Source organism: Neopelma chrysocephalum, unplaced genomic scaffold, assembly GCF_003984885.1.
Source record: "Neopelma chrysocephalum unplaced genomic scaffold, ASM398488v2 Primary Assembly neopelma1_347, whole genome shotgun sequence".
Lineage (NCBI taxonomy): Eukaryota > Metazoa > Chordata > Aves > Passeriformes > Pipridae > Neopelma > Neopelma chrysocephalum.
Genome location: NW_020898011.1, coordinates 1,369,301 through 1,383,836, shown reverse-complemented (window position 1 = coordinate 1,383,836; position 14,536 = coordinate 1,369,301). Strand labels below are relative to the sequence as shown.

Sequence of the window (14,536 nt, the reverse complement as noted above, 5' to 3'; positions counted from 1 at the left end):
CAGGACACCCAATAACTGTTGAGGAAGACCATCAGTTAGTGTTTATTGTAATTAAGAAGAAAGAGGTAAGTAAGCAGAAGCAGCGGGTGGAAATTTAACAAGGGAGCAGCTCCCACCAACATAGTGAGGACTGATCTCAACAAAAGTGGCTCCGTACTCAGTACACATAAAATTAGGAGTGGCTGGTTTGAGTGGGCGACGGACAGGGAGAAGGGTTTGATGATGTGAAGGGGCTTTTGCATCAAGCTCCTCCATCCCACTCAGTATTTGCTTTTCTTATCACGTGTTGAGGCTGGTAGCAATAAAACACTTGCTAACTCCTTTTCCAGAACTTAGGGAATCAAGTTTGAAAATGTTTTTTTATGGCTTCCCAGTGGAATATTTCAGCAATAAAGCTCGGAGTGTAATTGAATCCATTCCCGTGGCAGCCTTGGGCTCCAAGACTCAAGCAGAAAGTTGCTTTCTGTCTGCTCCTGCAGCTCGCTCCAAACCCAGCATTTTCTGCCTCTCATCCTCTGTGCTTCCCAACAGATGAGCTGGCTGTGGAGCATTCCCAGCACACGTGAAAGCCTATTGCTGAAGCACAAACCTGTTTTCCACAGATAGTATTTGCAGTAGTATTGTTGAAATGTAAAGGCTGCCCACAGTTCCCTGCTCTGGGCAGTGCAGAAGACCTTTGTCAGAAGGGGAAAAGACAGAAATAATTTTCAAGCTTTAAAGAACTGGCCAAGAGTTTAGTTGTTGTGGACAGAAAATTCATTCAGTTCAACTCTTGAGCTGATTTAATTTGTGTTTTTGTCTTGGATGTCAGCACTTTTGCTACCCACTGACTAGGAGCCTTCCTGATGGGAGATGGAAACTGTGGATAGGGAAAAATCTAATTATCTCCAAGGTCCTTCTGAAATGATTCTGGGGTCCAAGTCATTAAGACATGTCGATGTAGCAGTGCTAAGCCCTGTGGATAAACACCATTTCCTTCACTGCCAGCTCACAGGATTGCAGCCTGCTTTCCATGTAGCCTTCCCAATACTTCACTGTCTGCTCCAGTTCATTGTTATTTAAGTCATATGCACCAAGTTTACTAATAATTTCAGAAGTGTCCCTTTCACCGTGACCTACAACTCTGCACTGTCCTAAGCACTGGAGCAATCCCAGTAATTTGTGGGTTTATCCTTCCGCCTCTCCTGCTAGACAAGGAATACAGGTAAGGGACTTGCCCAAGGCCAGAGAGTCAGAGTGTCCCCGTCACATGATGTCCCAGCCATCCAGCTGTGCTGGGTACCAGGTACTCACAGGGACATCTTGGCTCCACCAAAGGTCTCCAAGAGCACAAAAGGGAGACCAACTTCAGAGGCCACAGGGGAACTCCTGAAACTCACAAAATCTAAATAACAGCAAGCACAAGTGTTTTTAACAAGTATTTCATACCCAGGGAACAAACACATCTCCGTAATATGATCGATGTGCTCTGGGTCACAAAGTACCTGAATCACTAAAAAACTGATACCAACTGAGACCTGATACCTAAACAACTGAACCACTGCTGTGCAGGGGTTTGTAATGAGGAGTGTAGTTCTAACTACATTTGGCATACAATGGGATTTCCACCAAAGTTAAAAATCTTATTTTTTGTCAGGTTATTTGCTGCACATGTAACAGCTTTGTGTTTGCTGCCTCCCTTCCCACCTTGGCAGAGGGTATGACTGCTGAGCTCCAGGCTGCCCCACATGAGGTGCAATGGAAACAGCTGATGGATAAAATAAACAGACCATGAAAGACATATGTGAACCTCTCTCTTGCCTGAATGTGCTTATCAGTTTGTCAACCATGTTTGTGTCTGCATTGGCTTAAGATAAACCCAGAGTTACTTGTCCATCATTCACAAAGCTCAAGGCAGCTGCAGACACGCCCCAAAGCAGCACCCTACATTGGATAAGCACCCATGGACTTCAGGAGTAGCCAGAGAGGCTAATTAACACCACAAATTGGGGTGAAAGAGCCTAGATCCTTCTGCTCAAATCTCAGCTCTCGACCCCACCAACAGTTCAGATTTCTCACTATATGCACACTCTTCCCACCTCAGCTTGACACATGATGCTGTCCATGCATACCTGGCCGCTGCAGGGACTGTGCTGAGGTTTGTTTCTGCTCCCTCACTGGTGTTTATTAGCTCTGGCTCTCCAGCTTGGGCTTATGCATTTGTGATTATCCAGGATTTATAATGCTACCTGGCAGCAATTGGTTTGCCTGACAGCACTCAGTTTAATTTCCAGTAACATAAAAATGGGCTCATTTCAAGCTATACTGTTCCCTAACAAATTGAAATTAAGCCGCAGGTCGGCTTTTCCCTTGCTTGTGTTAAACAAAACACGCCAGCGTTCCTTTTCCTCCTTTGTCTCGAGGCTATAACACCTCATCCCCTTTCACTGAAAGCCCTTGGTAGCCATTAATTGCTCCTCAATTTTGCTGCTACCCACAAGGGTTGGGTCATGCTCAACGTACTTCCAGCCAAGACTGGAGGAAGGATAGAGCCATCCCCTCCGAGGCATCTGTAGCACCCCTTCATCCCTGGATCAGGTAACACTGTGAAGGGCAGTCTCCCCCTCCTCTTATCCCAGAAAAGGCAGGGAGCAACGGGAATGCAAAGGCAGAGCTCCGTATGGCAAAGTAGAGCCCTGGTCCAATTATTTCTTAAGTGCTCTCCACATATTTTACAGGAGACGATTCGATCCGTTGAAATGCTTAGAGGGCCTATAAAATAGAGCAGTTATTGTTGTAGCAAGCTGTGTTCCTTACCTTTCGGCGTGCCAAGATCAGGAAAGCAATCCCAGTGCCAAAACACTGAAAATTTTGCTGTATGTTGCTAAATACCACACTTAAAGATTTTGTCTGGTATGAAATAACATAAAATTTGGCAGCCTTATACCAGGCGCCCTGGAACACAGCAGAACAGACATAGCAGAGTACATATACATGCAGATTTTCCTTACAATGGCTTCAGTGCTGCCAGTGCATTCCTGGAATGTGGAAATACATGGAAGCCAGTGTCAGTGATGGAGAAAAGCATGCTGTGCCTAATGTACCAGAAAAGCTATTCAAGAACTCATCCTGACATAAAAAAAACTCCAAAGAAGCTGTGTCAGCTCAGCTTTGGAGCTTCCCAAGTATCTATCTGTTCTTCCTTGCACACTTGGCTTCACCCCCCACACCTGGCTACAAACCCAGTGGTTCTAAGGGAAGGATTGCTGTTCATCCCCTTGTTTGCCTGTTCAGGCTCACAGATGTCAGAGTCTGCACCAGAAGTGTGTGCAGAACAGAAATAATTCCGATACAAATGATATGAGAGAACATTGTTTTCTCTCCAGAGACTCACACCTGAGACCTGTGTGGTGGGACATGCACTTCTTCGCTCAGGTCTAACAAGCTCTCCTGTGAACAGCAACAGCAGGTTTAAAACCCCAAATATCTGAAGGCTCCTTTTTAGAAGGAAAAAAGCTGAGTCTCCTTTTGCTGTAGGTGTTAAATACCCCAAATCCTATGATACAATCAAGGCAGCTGGCTATTCCCAGATTTCAGAAATGGTGTTGCAACACCAAATTTGAATTTGAGAAGGTGAGCCCATAATGCAAACAGTTATTTCAACCTGATGCTCTCAATAGTGATTTGAAGAAATATTCTCCTGATGGGACAGAGAGCCTGTAATTACTTGCTTCATCATTGCTGGCCCTGTCTGCAAAAGCAGCTGCCATAATTCTGTTGGTGTTTGTGATGTAACCCAACAGCTCTTAAAAAAGAAGAAATGTAGCTCCCAGAAATTCTTCATGTTACACCACAAAATTATATTGAGTTTCAAGAACACAATATTAATTCTATATCTTATAAGCCTCCAAAACAACAAGAACAAAAAAAAAACATTTACAAAACAGCTGACGAACAGGACTGCAGGCCAGGCTGCACAAGGTTTGGAACAACCTGGAATAGTGGAAAATGTGTCTGACCGTGGCAGAGGATTGGAACGAGATGGTCTTGAAGGTCCCTTCCTACCCAAACCATTCTGGCATTCTAGGACTATTTTTGCTTCTTAAGGACCGTTAAATGAACATCCTCTCTTATAAATAACAAGCTGGTTACCAAAAGGGAAGTCAAGGAGTAAGGGAATATTAACCTTCCATCTGAATTTTCTCTGTTCATTGAGTTGTGTCACGATTTTCATGTCTGGCATTTCTCACTCCTTAATTTGTATCAACATGATTAGAGGAGTATTTACTTCAAGAAAGTACTGTGATGCTGAAAAGGCAAAGGCTTTTTGTCTTGAGAATCCATTTACTTCACACTCTAGCAGAGTCCCATGTGTAGAAATTCTCTTAGATCAGACATCTCAGATCAATAATTACTTCATTAATATGGCTTGGTCACCTCTCTCAGGTATTTAATGCCGACAATTCACTTCCATGATACACCCCATAAAATTCCAGGGTAAAATGCTCCAAGCTCTTTAAGTAGTGCAAGCCCCACAACAAACACAATGGCCTCTCCCAGCCAAAGCCTCAAAAGAGAAATCCCTGAACAGTTTGCTTGGCAGTAGGAGCTGGGTATCAGATGTCTGAGCTGCACCAAGCACAGATGTTGGTGGAGGTGCTGCTTCTTTGGGCCTAGGCACTAAAAGCCATCTCCCATCTCCCTGGAATAAAAGGTCAGTCCTGAGAGCATTCCATCCTTCAGCACACTTTCAATGAACAAGGGAACACAAACCCTTTCTGTTCTGCCCACGTTTTATGCAAAACTCCATCAGAAAGGTTTGCCAGCTCCGCAGCGTCATCCAGCCTAAACTCGGTCCTGCAGGAAAAGCCTGTGGGCTCAACCACCTCCGAGATCCATGGCAGATGTTAGTTTTACTACCCACAAACCTCATATTTGACAGTGAAATCACATACAGAGTTTTCAGATAGCGAAACAATAGGAGGAAAACGTGTTTTAAATGCTGCATTTATTCTCCTGTAATCCGGCATTGCAGCTGAAACCAAGAGTCACACAGCGGTGTAATCATGAAGATTCCAGCCTTCAGGAACCATCATGAAGCACTCCCCAAACCTCCAGCAAATATTCACCCCTCCTAACCCACTGCTTATTCCTCTGCCTCTTTTTCAGCTGTTTTTTCGCTGAAATGCATCAACATTTAGAGAACACACCTCCATCAAGAACCTCCTGGCAAGATGAACTGCCCCAAATCAAGGACAAGTCATTTCCAAATCCTAGTAGCCAAAAAAACCTCATTGCTTAAGTCCCTATTTGAGCTGCTACCTAGCCTCCATTATCCACAAAATACAGGTTTCCAACAGAGCAGATTTTAAATAGTAAGACTTTGGTGATGGTTGCCTTAAAATAAATCTCCTAAAACATGTTTTACAAGCATTTTTCTACTCTCCAGTGAGACCTGAGAGTGCTTGGGCCTGAGAAGGAATATGCAAACTCCAGATCAGATGCAGAAATCCTTAGTTTCAAGTAATTTTTGGAAGCTTATTTTTTGCTTTACTACTTGGAGAACAAAAAGTAATAATCAATCCTATGAAGAGGAAAAACAATACTTGCCCTTAACTTTACATATCTTATGGAGTGTGAATCAATGGTCAAATTCCAACTAATTGATTAAAAGAAAATCCGAGACAGCCAGGATTTTATTTTCATCCCATGATTAAACACACATCATGCCTTCATTAGCAAAAATTACAGCTGGGAGTAAAACAGATGCCCTAAACACATCCTGCCAGAGTCCTTGACAATTAAAATTTCCTTGTATTAGCTCTACCTGATGCCAAATCAGCTACAAAAATGTCACAGGCTTTTTACTGAGGGTGTTATCAGGAGTGTACTTTGAATCCTTTGTACCACTCCATCAAAAAAACCCTCTGGATTTCCTGTTACATTTCCTATCATTCCAGTTGGCTGCTGGGCAGAGACAGCACACAGGACTACAATAGTCACCCAAATGGTAACAAGCCCTTGGTTTTGGCATTTGAGTTAGGAACTCAGGCCTGACCAAATATGCAAAGAACTGTTCACAGGGACTACATCTGCTCACCACTGCTGCTAAACCAATCTTCCAATGGAATATATCCCATTTCGCAAAAAGATGTGGAATTAGGATTCCTACCTTGAGGATATCGACAGATGGATCACAGAGGGAGGACTCATCACTGTGCAAATAATGCCTTAATTCCTGTCCTGGGAAAGGACTAGAAGCATTTATTGACCCTTAAAGATCTCCTGAACCCTGGGAATGAGGAGAACTGTGGAAACTAGGAGAAGCAATTCCCTGATAAGCAAACATGACCTTGCCTGTGAAACAAAACCTGATTGCCCAACAGGGCCTCCTGGATGTTTGAAAGAACAAGTTTATTGTCACCTGAAAATGGGTTTGTCAAGGGATGAAGAAATCTCGTCTTCCTGCCTTTCAAGCAACAGTAATATTCAGAGAATACAAAACAGCAGAAGAAATAAAAGCAAAGAAATTAAGCAAAAGGATCACACACAGAAGTTTAAAAATTATGTTAAAAAAGATGAACAAGGAATGGATAGTTATGCTTTGAATTCTTTTGGATTTATGCAGCTAAAATCTGTCCTGATAAATTCATCAGAAAAGTTAAGGTCACTGTGGCTCTTAAGACATTACTGTATAGAAAATTATTCATGAAGGAGGCACATGTCACTCACCAGTGAGAATGCAAGACTGTAACATCCCACTTTTATGTATTTATGAGATCAGGGAAAATAACTGACCAAGCATGAACACACTCAGGCAAGCGAGACCTTTAAAGACACTCCCTCTGTGGGAAAAAAGCTGAGCTACTTCAGTGGAGACAGAACCATGCTGAGTATGAGAACCTCTGAAAATCTGCATTTAAAGCACTGACTAGACGTTCTTTTGCAAGTGCTGTGGTTTTTGTATTAATTTCCCTCCTTAACAGCTACATTCATGTTCACCAAAGAAAAAAATTAAAGATTTTAATTAATTAATATTAATACATATTAATATAAGTGCCTTAATTAATATGAAATGTAATTAATATTAAAGCACTTACATAGCAAAAGCTTGTTCCCTATTCCAGCGCACAACAGAGAAATGAGATTTTTGCTTTGTAGAATACCTTTACCTCTATTGGTCACTGATTAGCAACACTGAAATCAAATACCAGATAACCTTTATGTTCCAAACACAAACATCATTCACTTATATTTGTTACCTGTATGCAGAATGACTTATTTCCCTCTCACTCCCAAACTCGCAGCTTCCCTAAAACAAGTGAGGTTGTAGCAAGGACAAAATTTATGGGCAAGTTATGCAAAGCTGAAATGTTTCTAGGGCAATGTTTTATAGCCCCTTAGAGTTCCATACAGAGTATTTTACTGTGCACTCAAAAAGCATTTATTTACACACGTGTCTGAGGTTTTCTGTCAGGTTTAAAGTTCAGACTTTTCTCATCTAATCTAATTTGTCCAAGATGGATGGCCTCGTTTTTTTCCTTTGGAAAACCAATGCTGTTACACTGTTTCCAATTCTTCCTCCAAAGCAAAACTTGGGTGTTGGCAGCTCCTCCAGAATTTCAAATCCTGCCAGACAGAAATTAAAATGCTTTTATTAGAAGGAAGTCGTTTTATTCGCCTCTTGGATAACCCTTTGCAAACCATTCTTTATTTGTCTGGAAAACTTGCAAGTCAGTTAATCTGTGAGTTTATAGGATTGTATTGTTGCACTGCACCACTGCTTTATACAGCTGAACCTCTTCCATGGATAATAAAAACCTCAGCTGGCTGACTCACACAAATTAATGGCAGAAAAGATGAGAACTTGCCAGTGATTTCAGTTCCTCACAAGGGATGGTTGTTTCAGATCCACACTGAGTTTCAAGTCTCAGGCAGGAGATTCAGGAGCTGACTGGCATGTAAAAAAACTCTGTGATGGATCAGAAGAGCAGCTGAGGAGGTGACACAAAAGGTCACAGACTTGCCAGTTCCTCTAAACATGGGTAACAACGTTACCCCAATCCCAAAGCAATCAGAAGGGTGACTTAGGTATGGTATAAAGGACTCAAAGAAAAAAAGCATCATCTGGTACACATTTTCCCAGTGTAATTAGACTGAGAGCCCCAACCTCTAAAGGGGCAACCTCCACAGGAGATGCAATTCCAGACGAAAACAGAGGGAAGACAGTCTGAAGCATTTACTAATCTCTTTACCTTCTCTAATCCTGATCTGGGAAAGTCAATATGCTAACACAGACATTAAAATTCACTCATCCCATCCCTCAACAACCCTCAGCTGGCAGAGGGTTCTGTTCAGCTGCTTACCTTCTCTGAACTCGTTCAGCAGCTCCTCCTTGGTCCAGTTGCAAGATGTGATGAGGAAGAAGCCCTGTGGTTTCAACACCCTGCACAGGGATCTCACGTACTGCTGCCGCTTCCCCGCCGCATCATCGGGATTGAGGCTTATGGCATCAAAAGTCCCCTTGTCAATGCAAATGTCAAAGCCTGACAGTTCAGCTGATGGAGCCAGGAAGTCTTCTACCTAAACCAGAAGTCTACAACTGTGAAAACAATCTTCTGCTCAGCAGCTCCTGAAACTTTAATGCGAAGCAAGACTTTAAAATACGATGCTTCAAACCTGACAATAGGTGTGCCTGGGAAGGGGTAACTCACAGCCTTTTCAATGCTAGGGAAGCTCCTTTCTTCTCTGTGTATTATGTGATGATCTATTTGCTGTAATCTAAAGCTCAAACTAACACACTTGGAGTTCAGTCTACAAATCATAATTTTTACTTTGATCCCTGGCACGTGCCAGGCACTGCACAAATGCAGAAGAACAGACAGTGCCTGCCACAAAGAGATTTTACAACTGACACAAGAACAGAACCATCACACAGGTACAGAGCTGGAGGATAAAACAGCACAGCAGACAGAGAGCTCAGAATTACAGGTAGTCACAGAATCATGGGATGGCTGAGGCTGGAAGGGACCTTTGGAGGTCATCTGGTCCTACCCCTGCTCCAGCAAGGCCTCTCAAACTTCCTGCTGCACAGCTACTGGTAGGGATCCATCATTTAAGCATTTCTTCCTCTATCTCAAATCTGAAATTCAGAATGTGGCAGCTAAAATATAGAACTCCCAAAGGGTGAACCACTCTTCTGCTCCTGCTCCAAGCAGGGAAATCTTGTTAGCCCTAATGACTGCTACAAACAGAAAACAAAAATAAAGACCAAAAACCTTCTTGTAAAGAGAGATTTATTTGGTTAGAGTTCTTTCACAAATGAATGTCAAAAGACATCATTTGTTTAGTACCCCGAGCATGTCTGAATATCAATTAGGTCATTTAATCTTGGGTTCAATTACTTTCCATTTCCTCAATAAACTTTCTCTCAAGACTTACCTTTAATTTAATGTTAGACATCCCTTCTTTCTCTCTTACTTTTTCTGAAAGCTGTATTGCAGAAGGAGAGTAATCAATCCCTGTGAGATTCATGTAGCCAGACTTTGCCTAGACAGAGGCAGAGAATCTTAATTAGTGCACTAGTGATTTTTTTTATCCAGCGAGTATATTCCCTATCTATAATCCATCTCATCTCTCCTCCTCTTACTGACAGGAAAAAAAAAACAATCCAGCTTTTACTCATTTTTATACCTGTTACCTTTACAAGAGCTAAGTAGCTCGAGGAGTGAGTTGAAGTAAGTCCATTCTGCCTAAATACCTCATCAAAAGAAGTGCTGACTGAAGGCTGGTTTATGTCAAGTGGAAAACTGAGCAGAACTGTGAAAAGTAACACCCTGGAGGGGAACAGGCTCTCTTATCTGCACCAGAAGTAACCTAGAAACCAGGAATTTTCAGTGATGAGAACATGTGACAATGCCAGATGCTTCAAAATGAATAAAAAAATACTCTCTGACACATAACATTTGAGATTGAGCAATTATTTGGTTTATAACCCAAACTGTAAGAGCCAAACTACGTAACACATTACACTACTACAGAAATCCACTGCAAAATCATACATTTCTCTAATTATTCATGCTAATGCCTATTTAAATACAACTATTTGCATGCTGCAAGGTCTCTGTATCAGCAATTTTCAGGCAGGTTATGCATCACATAAAAGAGCATAGGGAGACTTTGTTAATCTAAATTTGGAGGAGATAACGATAACCCAGCTCAGGGAACTCAGGCAGTGAGATCCCAGCAACCCTTTGGCAAAGCAGGTGGGCACCCAGGTGGAGCTGGGCACGTGGGAGGGGAACAGGGACACATCTCTGCACTCCAAGGTAGAAGCTGAAGGGACCAGCTCGGGATACCACGTGTGTGAGTTGGCCTGTCTAAACCCAAACCTAACAGGAAGAGCTCTGATCCTATGGCCAGCTGCAGGCTGTCACAGCACAGGGAGGGAGGAGGCTTTCCTTTGTTTTAATATGGAAAAACACATGGACCTGAACTGGCATTAAGCAACCAGCTGCGTGTCTGCTTGTTCCAAAGGCTGACACCTCAACAGCGAGGAAAACTATGAGGAGTTTTCACAACAGTCCTTCCTCCTTCCAGCAGCCCCTCAGGCCTGTGAGCTCAGTGCTAACCAGCTGTTCTGAACTGAGGGCTAATTGCAGCTCAACACAAAGACAGTGTTGTTTGCATGTGATGGAGAACAGCTTATTGCTCAGGCTCCTGCCCACGTTCCTCCCCAGAGCAAAGCAGGCTTCCTCAGATGGCTGGGCTGAAGGCTTGGGGGTGGAAGAGTAGTTCCCACAACAGCTCCTCTGTTTGGAAAGGAAGGGCTTGAGTCACTTCAGGGAGTTCCCATTCACTCCTACAGTCTCCAGGGCAGAGAAGGAAAGTTTAGAGATAAACAACGCTAAATGCTGCTAAACCTGTAGGGCCTGACTGTGACAGGAAGGGATCCTTCCCTCACGTGCCATCCAGCAGCTGGACTCCTGCCCTGAAGGTGGCATTTATAGCACTCTTCTGAGGCTTCTTGGAGAGGCAGATTAAAGAGCAAAAGGTAGTTTGCAGTGGTATCAGCTCTGCCCTGTGCTTGGGCCTCTGCTGCTGCCAGACAGACACCCCAAAGTGGGTGAACATCCTTCGCTCCAGAGAAGCTTTTCAATATTTTCAATACTGTTGGCTGCCACAATACTCATAAAAATAAGAGAAGATCAGAGCTTTGCGTGGCAGCAACATTTCCTTAGAAGAGCTAGAATTTTGGGAAGGTGAAAGAATTATGTCTTCAATCCAGCCTATCACGTCCTTGCAGTTAACAGAGGTAGGACCATGGTCTACTTCACATATAAAAAGGGGTCATATTTATGTGGTGCTTAGGTAGTCTCAAGTAGTTCCCTTTTAGAGAGGTGGTACTAATGTCTTCCATGGCTGAGTCTTTTCCAGTATTGCCATTTCTATCCCATTATGGAGTCCAGCTCCAGTGGTAGAACAGTCCTACAGTAGCTGCTGTTCTTGCCAAAAGAATCCCAACTTGATTTCCAAAAGAATCCCAACCTGATTTTCAAAGCCTGGCAGCTAACACATAAAAAAAAAAATCTTTTAAATGAACTAAGCAAGTGAGATCCTGAATTATTTAGCAAAACTAAACAATATAATTTTTGAAGTAACTTTTCAAATGAGAACTGGACTGAAAATTCCCTACAAAAGCAACCACAGTGCTCTGAGGTGCTTACTGTAAGGAAAGAGGGTGCTTTTACAGCAGTTTAATAGTTTTTAAAAAGCTATCAGGCTGTCATTTTCCCATTACAGTATGAAAATCAGCTTCCTATTTGTAAGTGGGGTCACAATAAAACTTCTGTTGGATATTTCAATGATGATAGAGCTGGCCAGCATTGCACTTTATAATCATCATTATTAGGTTAATTTCCCTTAATGAGATGGGCAGTTTCTGCTTTTGATGACATAACTTCCCCTGTGCTGTGGTGTAGCAGCCAGTCCCCACAAAGGCTTTAAAGTGTTCTAAAATCAATGTCCATGTTTAAAAAATTTCCATTACAAACCTGACTTTGACTTCCAGCCCTTTCAATTCCTACAGTAACTAATGGAGCCAATGGAGAATGCAGAACAATAGAAGCTGTGAAAGTATGACAGTCCCTTCCTCTACCAACTCCCCTGCAGTATTACACAAAAAAAAAATCAATTAAAAACGGGAGAAAAAAAACCCCTGGAACTCCTAAACATCTTGTATCACTGTAAAACAACATTGTAACACCTCAGAACATATCCAAGGAGAGTTTTCACTCTGACAGAAACGGACACTTCTTGAAAAGAAGTGTTACTTTGTAAGTAATTTACCTGGAAGCCTTTGGTTTGACCCACTTTTTCACATCAGTAATGAGTGTTATTATCAGAACTGAATGCAGAGAAAGGGTCTGCTTTTGCACATGAGGGTACTTCGTGCATTAATCAACTTAATTCCCTTCTCTGGAGGAGTTTACACAACAACGGGAAGAAATGCAGTTTTTAGTGTAGGGAAACAAAGGTAAAGTTAAAATAAGGGATGCTCATGCTGACTGATTTCAAGAAATACTGTAAATTTTGGAACCTGAAGTATTGACTCTCTGTGTCTTTCACACAGCTTACAGCTCACCAGGATTATTACTGTCACTTGTGAGAACTGTATTTGAACTGCTCCATTTGGAGCTCTGATTCTGTATAAAAAATACACAAACTTTGCAATATACCAACCAACTCAACCAGTAAAACACCGTTCCCAGTTCCAATGTCAAGCACAGAGCTGTCCAGGGGGACCTCGTGTTTTTCCAGCCACCTGATGATGCGCACCATGCTTTCCTCTCCAAACCTGTGTAAAATGAGGGCTCAGGGAATTAAAACAGCAAAAAAATCTACATAAGGTACAGCAAATTTATGTCATCACTCACTCCCTCCAGCTTTTGCAAAGACCCTCTTAGTGATACTGAGGTAACAATTGCCACAGCTCACAGTTCATGTTTGCTCCTCTTTTCAAATTAAAACTAATCCCATGGCCTTAAAATTCACTGAAAACCCGACTTTGGGAGGTGATATCACCCACATATTAAAAAAGGGAGCAGCAAGGGCAGCTTGTGTAGTTAAATCTGAGCTCAGGGATAAAATGCAAATTTTTTAGTGACATACACCTCAATCACCAGCTCAATTTCTGTGTCATGACACTTTGTCCAAGTGCAACTGAGAAATCTGCTTTGCAAAATTTAGCAAGAGAGGAACTGGTGGCTTCAATTTAAAACTCCCCATCCTTTTCTCAGCAACCCACTGGATTGCTGTCTGTGTTTCTGCAATGTCTGTTTTGATCAAGAAACAACAGAAACACTCTGTAGGAGTCATTTTATTTACCAGATTTCCCCAGCATCTCCAATGTCTTGAAAAGTTTGCAGTTCTCTCTCATATGCAGCATCCCAGCTGGAGTAGGGGGGGAAGAAAAGAGAGGATATTGCAGTTAATACTGGGAAATACTTAGATTAAAGAGTGAGGGGAAGAAAAAGTGAAAGAGGGAAAATTTAAGCCAGATATTAGGAAGAAATCCTTTACTGTGAGGGTGGTGAGATACTGCTTCCCAGCACAGGAAGAACATTTAACTGTGGGAGCAAGTCCAGAGGAGGCCACAGGGATGCTCCAAGGGTTGAAGCCTCTCTGCTCTGGAGCCAGGTTGGGAGAGCTCGGAGTGTTCACCTGCAGAAGATAAGGCTCCAGGGAGACCTGAGAGCCCTTTCCAGTGTCTAAAGGGGCTTCAAGAGAGCTGGAGAGGGACTTTGGACAAGGGATGGAGGGACAGGACAAGTACTTCCCATTGCCAGAGAGCAGGGGATGTGGGGAAGGAATTCTTCCCTGTGAGGGTGGTGAGGGGCTGGAATGGATTTCCCAGAGAAGCTGTGGCTGCCTCACCCCTGGAAGTGTCCAAGACCAGGTTGGACGGGGTTTGGAGCAACCTGGGATGTGGAAGGTGTCCTTGCTCATGGCAGAGGGTGGAACGAGATGGTCTTAAGGGTCCCTTCCACAACCCAAACCATTCCATGATTCTACGAAAGGGGGGGAAGGCTGTATCTATGTATCAGCGCCACTTTACATAATCACGGATTCTTTAAATGAAGTAATACATGAAGCACGGAACGGTTCGCGCTGGAAGGGACCTGAACGCTCCCTTATTGCGGCCCCGCCGCCGCGGGCAGGGACACCTCCCACAGCGCCCCGTCCCGCCCGTGCCGTCCCTGGCGCTCACGCCTGGCTACCATGCCCGCCCCTGCCCCGGCACTCACTGCTCCCGGGTGCCCAGCACCGAGGGCACGAAGGGCTGCTCCGCGGGCCCCGCCATGCCCGGAACCGCCGAGCGGGGCGGGCGGAGCGCGGGGACGCTCTGGGCGGGCGGAGCCGCTCGGTGGTGCCGGTGCGAGGGGGGGATCGGCCCGCCCCGAATCGGGGGGTTTGTGTGACCCCTGCGGGCTGTGCGCGGTGCCATCGCCTCGAATCCCATCCCCGGGAGTGCCCGAGGCCAGGCTGGACGGCGCTT

General features: G+C 43.7%; 1 protein-coding gene across 1 annotated transcript; it reads right to left on the bottom strand.

The window, feature by feature from the left end:
• Positions 1-5,657: 5,657 nt before the first annotated feature.
• EEF1AKMT2 (EEF1A lysine methyltransferase 2) lies at positions 5,658-14,370 on the bottom strand. The gene is made up of 6 exons (XM_027705646.1): positions 14,286-14,370; positions 13,366-13,431; positions 12,721-12,835; positions 9,421-9,528; positions 8,346-8,562; positions 5,658-7,608 (listed from the first exon to the last, which is right to left on the bottom strand). The coding sequence occupies exons 1-6, from the start codon at positions 14,339-14,341 to the stop codon at positions 7,481-7,483; spliced, it is 690 nt and encodes a 229-aa protein (XP_027561447.1). The 5' UTR covers positions 14,342-14,370; the 3' UTR covers positions 5,658-7,480.
• Positions 14,371-14,536: the final 166 nt, after the last annotated feature.

What these genes read in the sequence shown, in the direction of transcription:
- EEF1AKMT2 (XM_027705646.1), bottom strand. Translation starts at nt 14,341, where the DNA reads ATGGCGGGGCCCGCGGAGCAGCCCTTCGTGCCCTCGGTGCTGGGCACC. An exon ending in GGAGATGCTGGGGAAATCTG is followed by an intron (nt 12,836 to 13,365) that starts GTAAATAAAATG and finishes CATTTTACACAG; the next exon opens with GTTTGGAGAGGAAAGCATGG. An exon ending in GCTGAACGAGTTCAGAGAAG is followed by an intron (nt 7,609 to 8,345) that starts GTAAGCAGCTGA and finishes TCTGTCTGGCAG; the next exon opens with GATTTGAAATTCTGGAGGAG.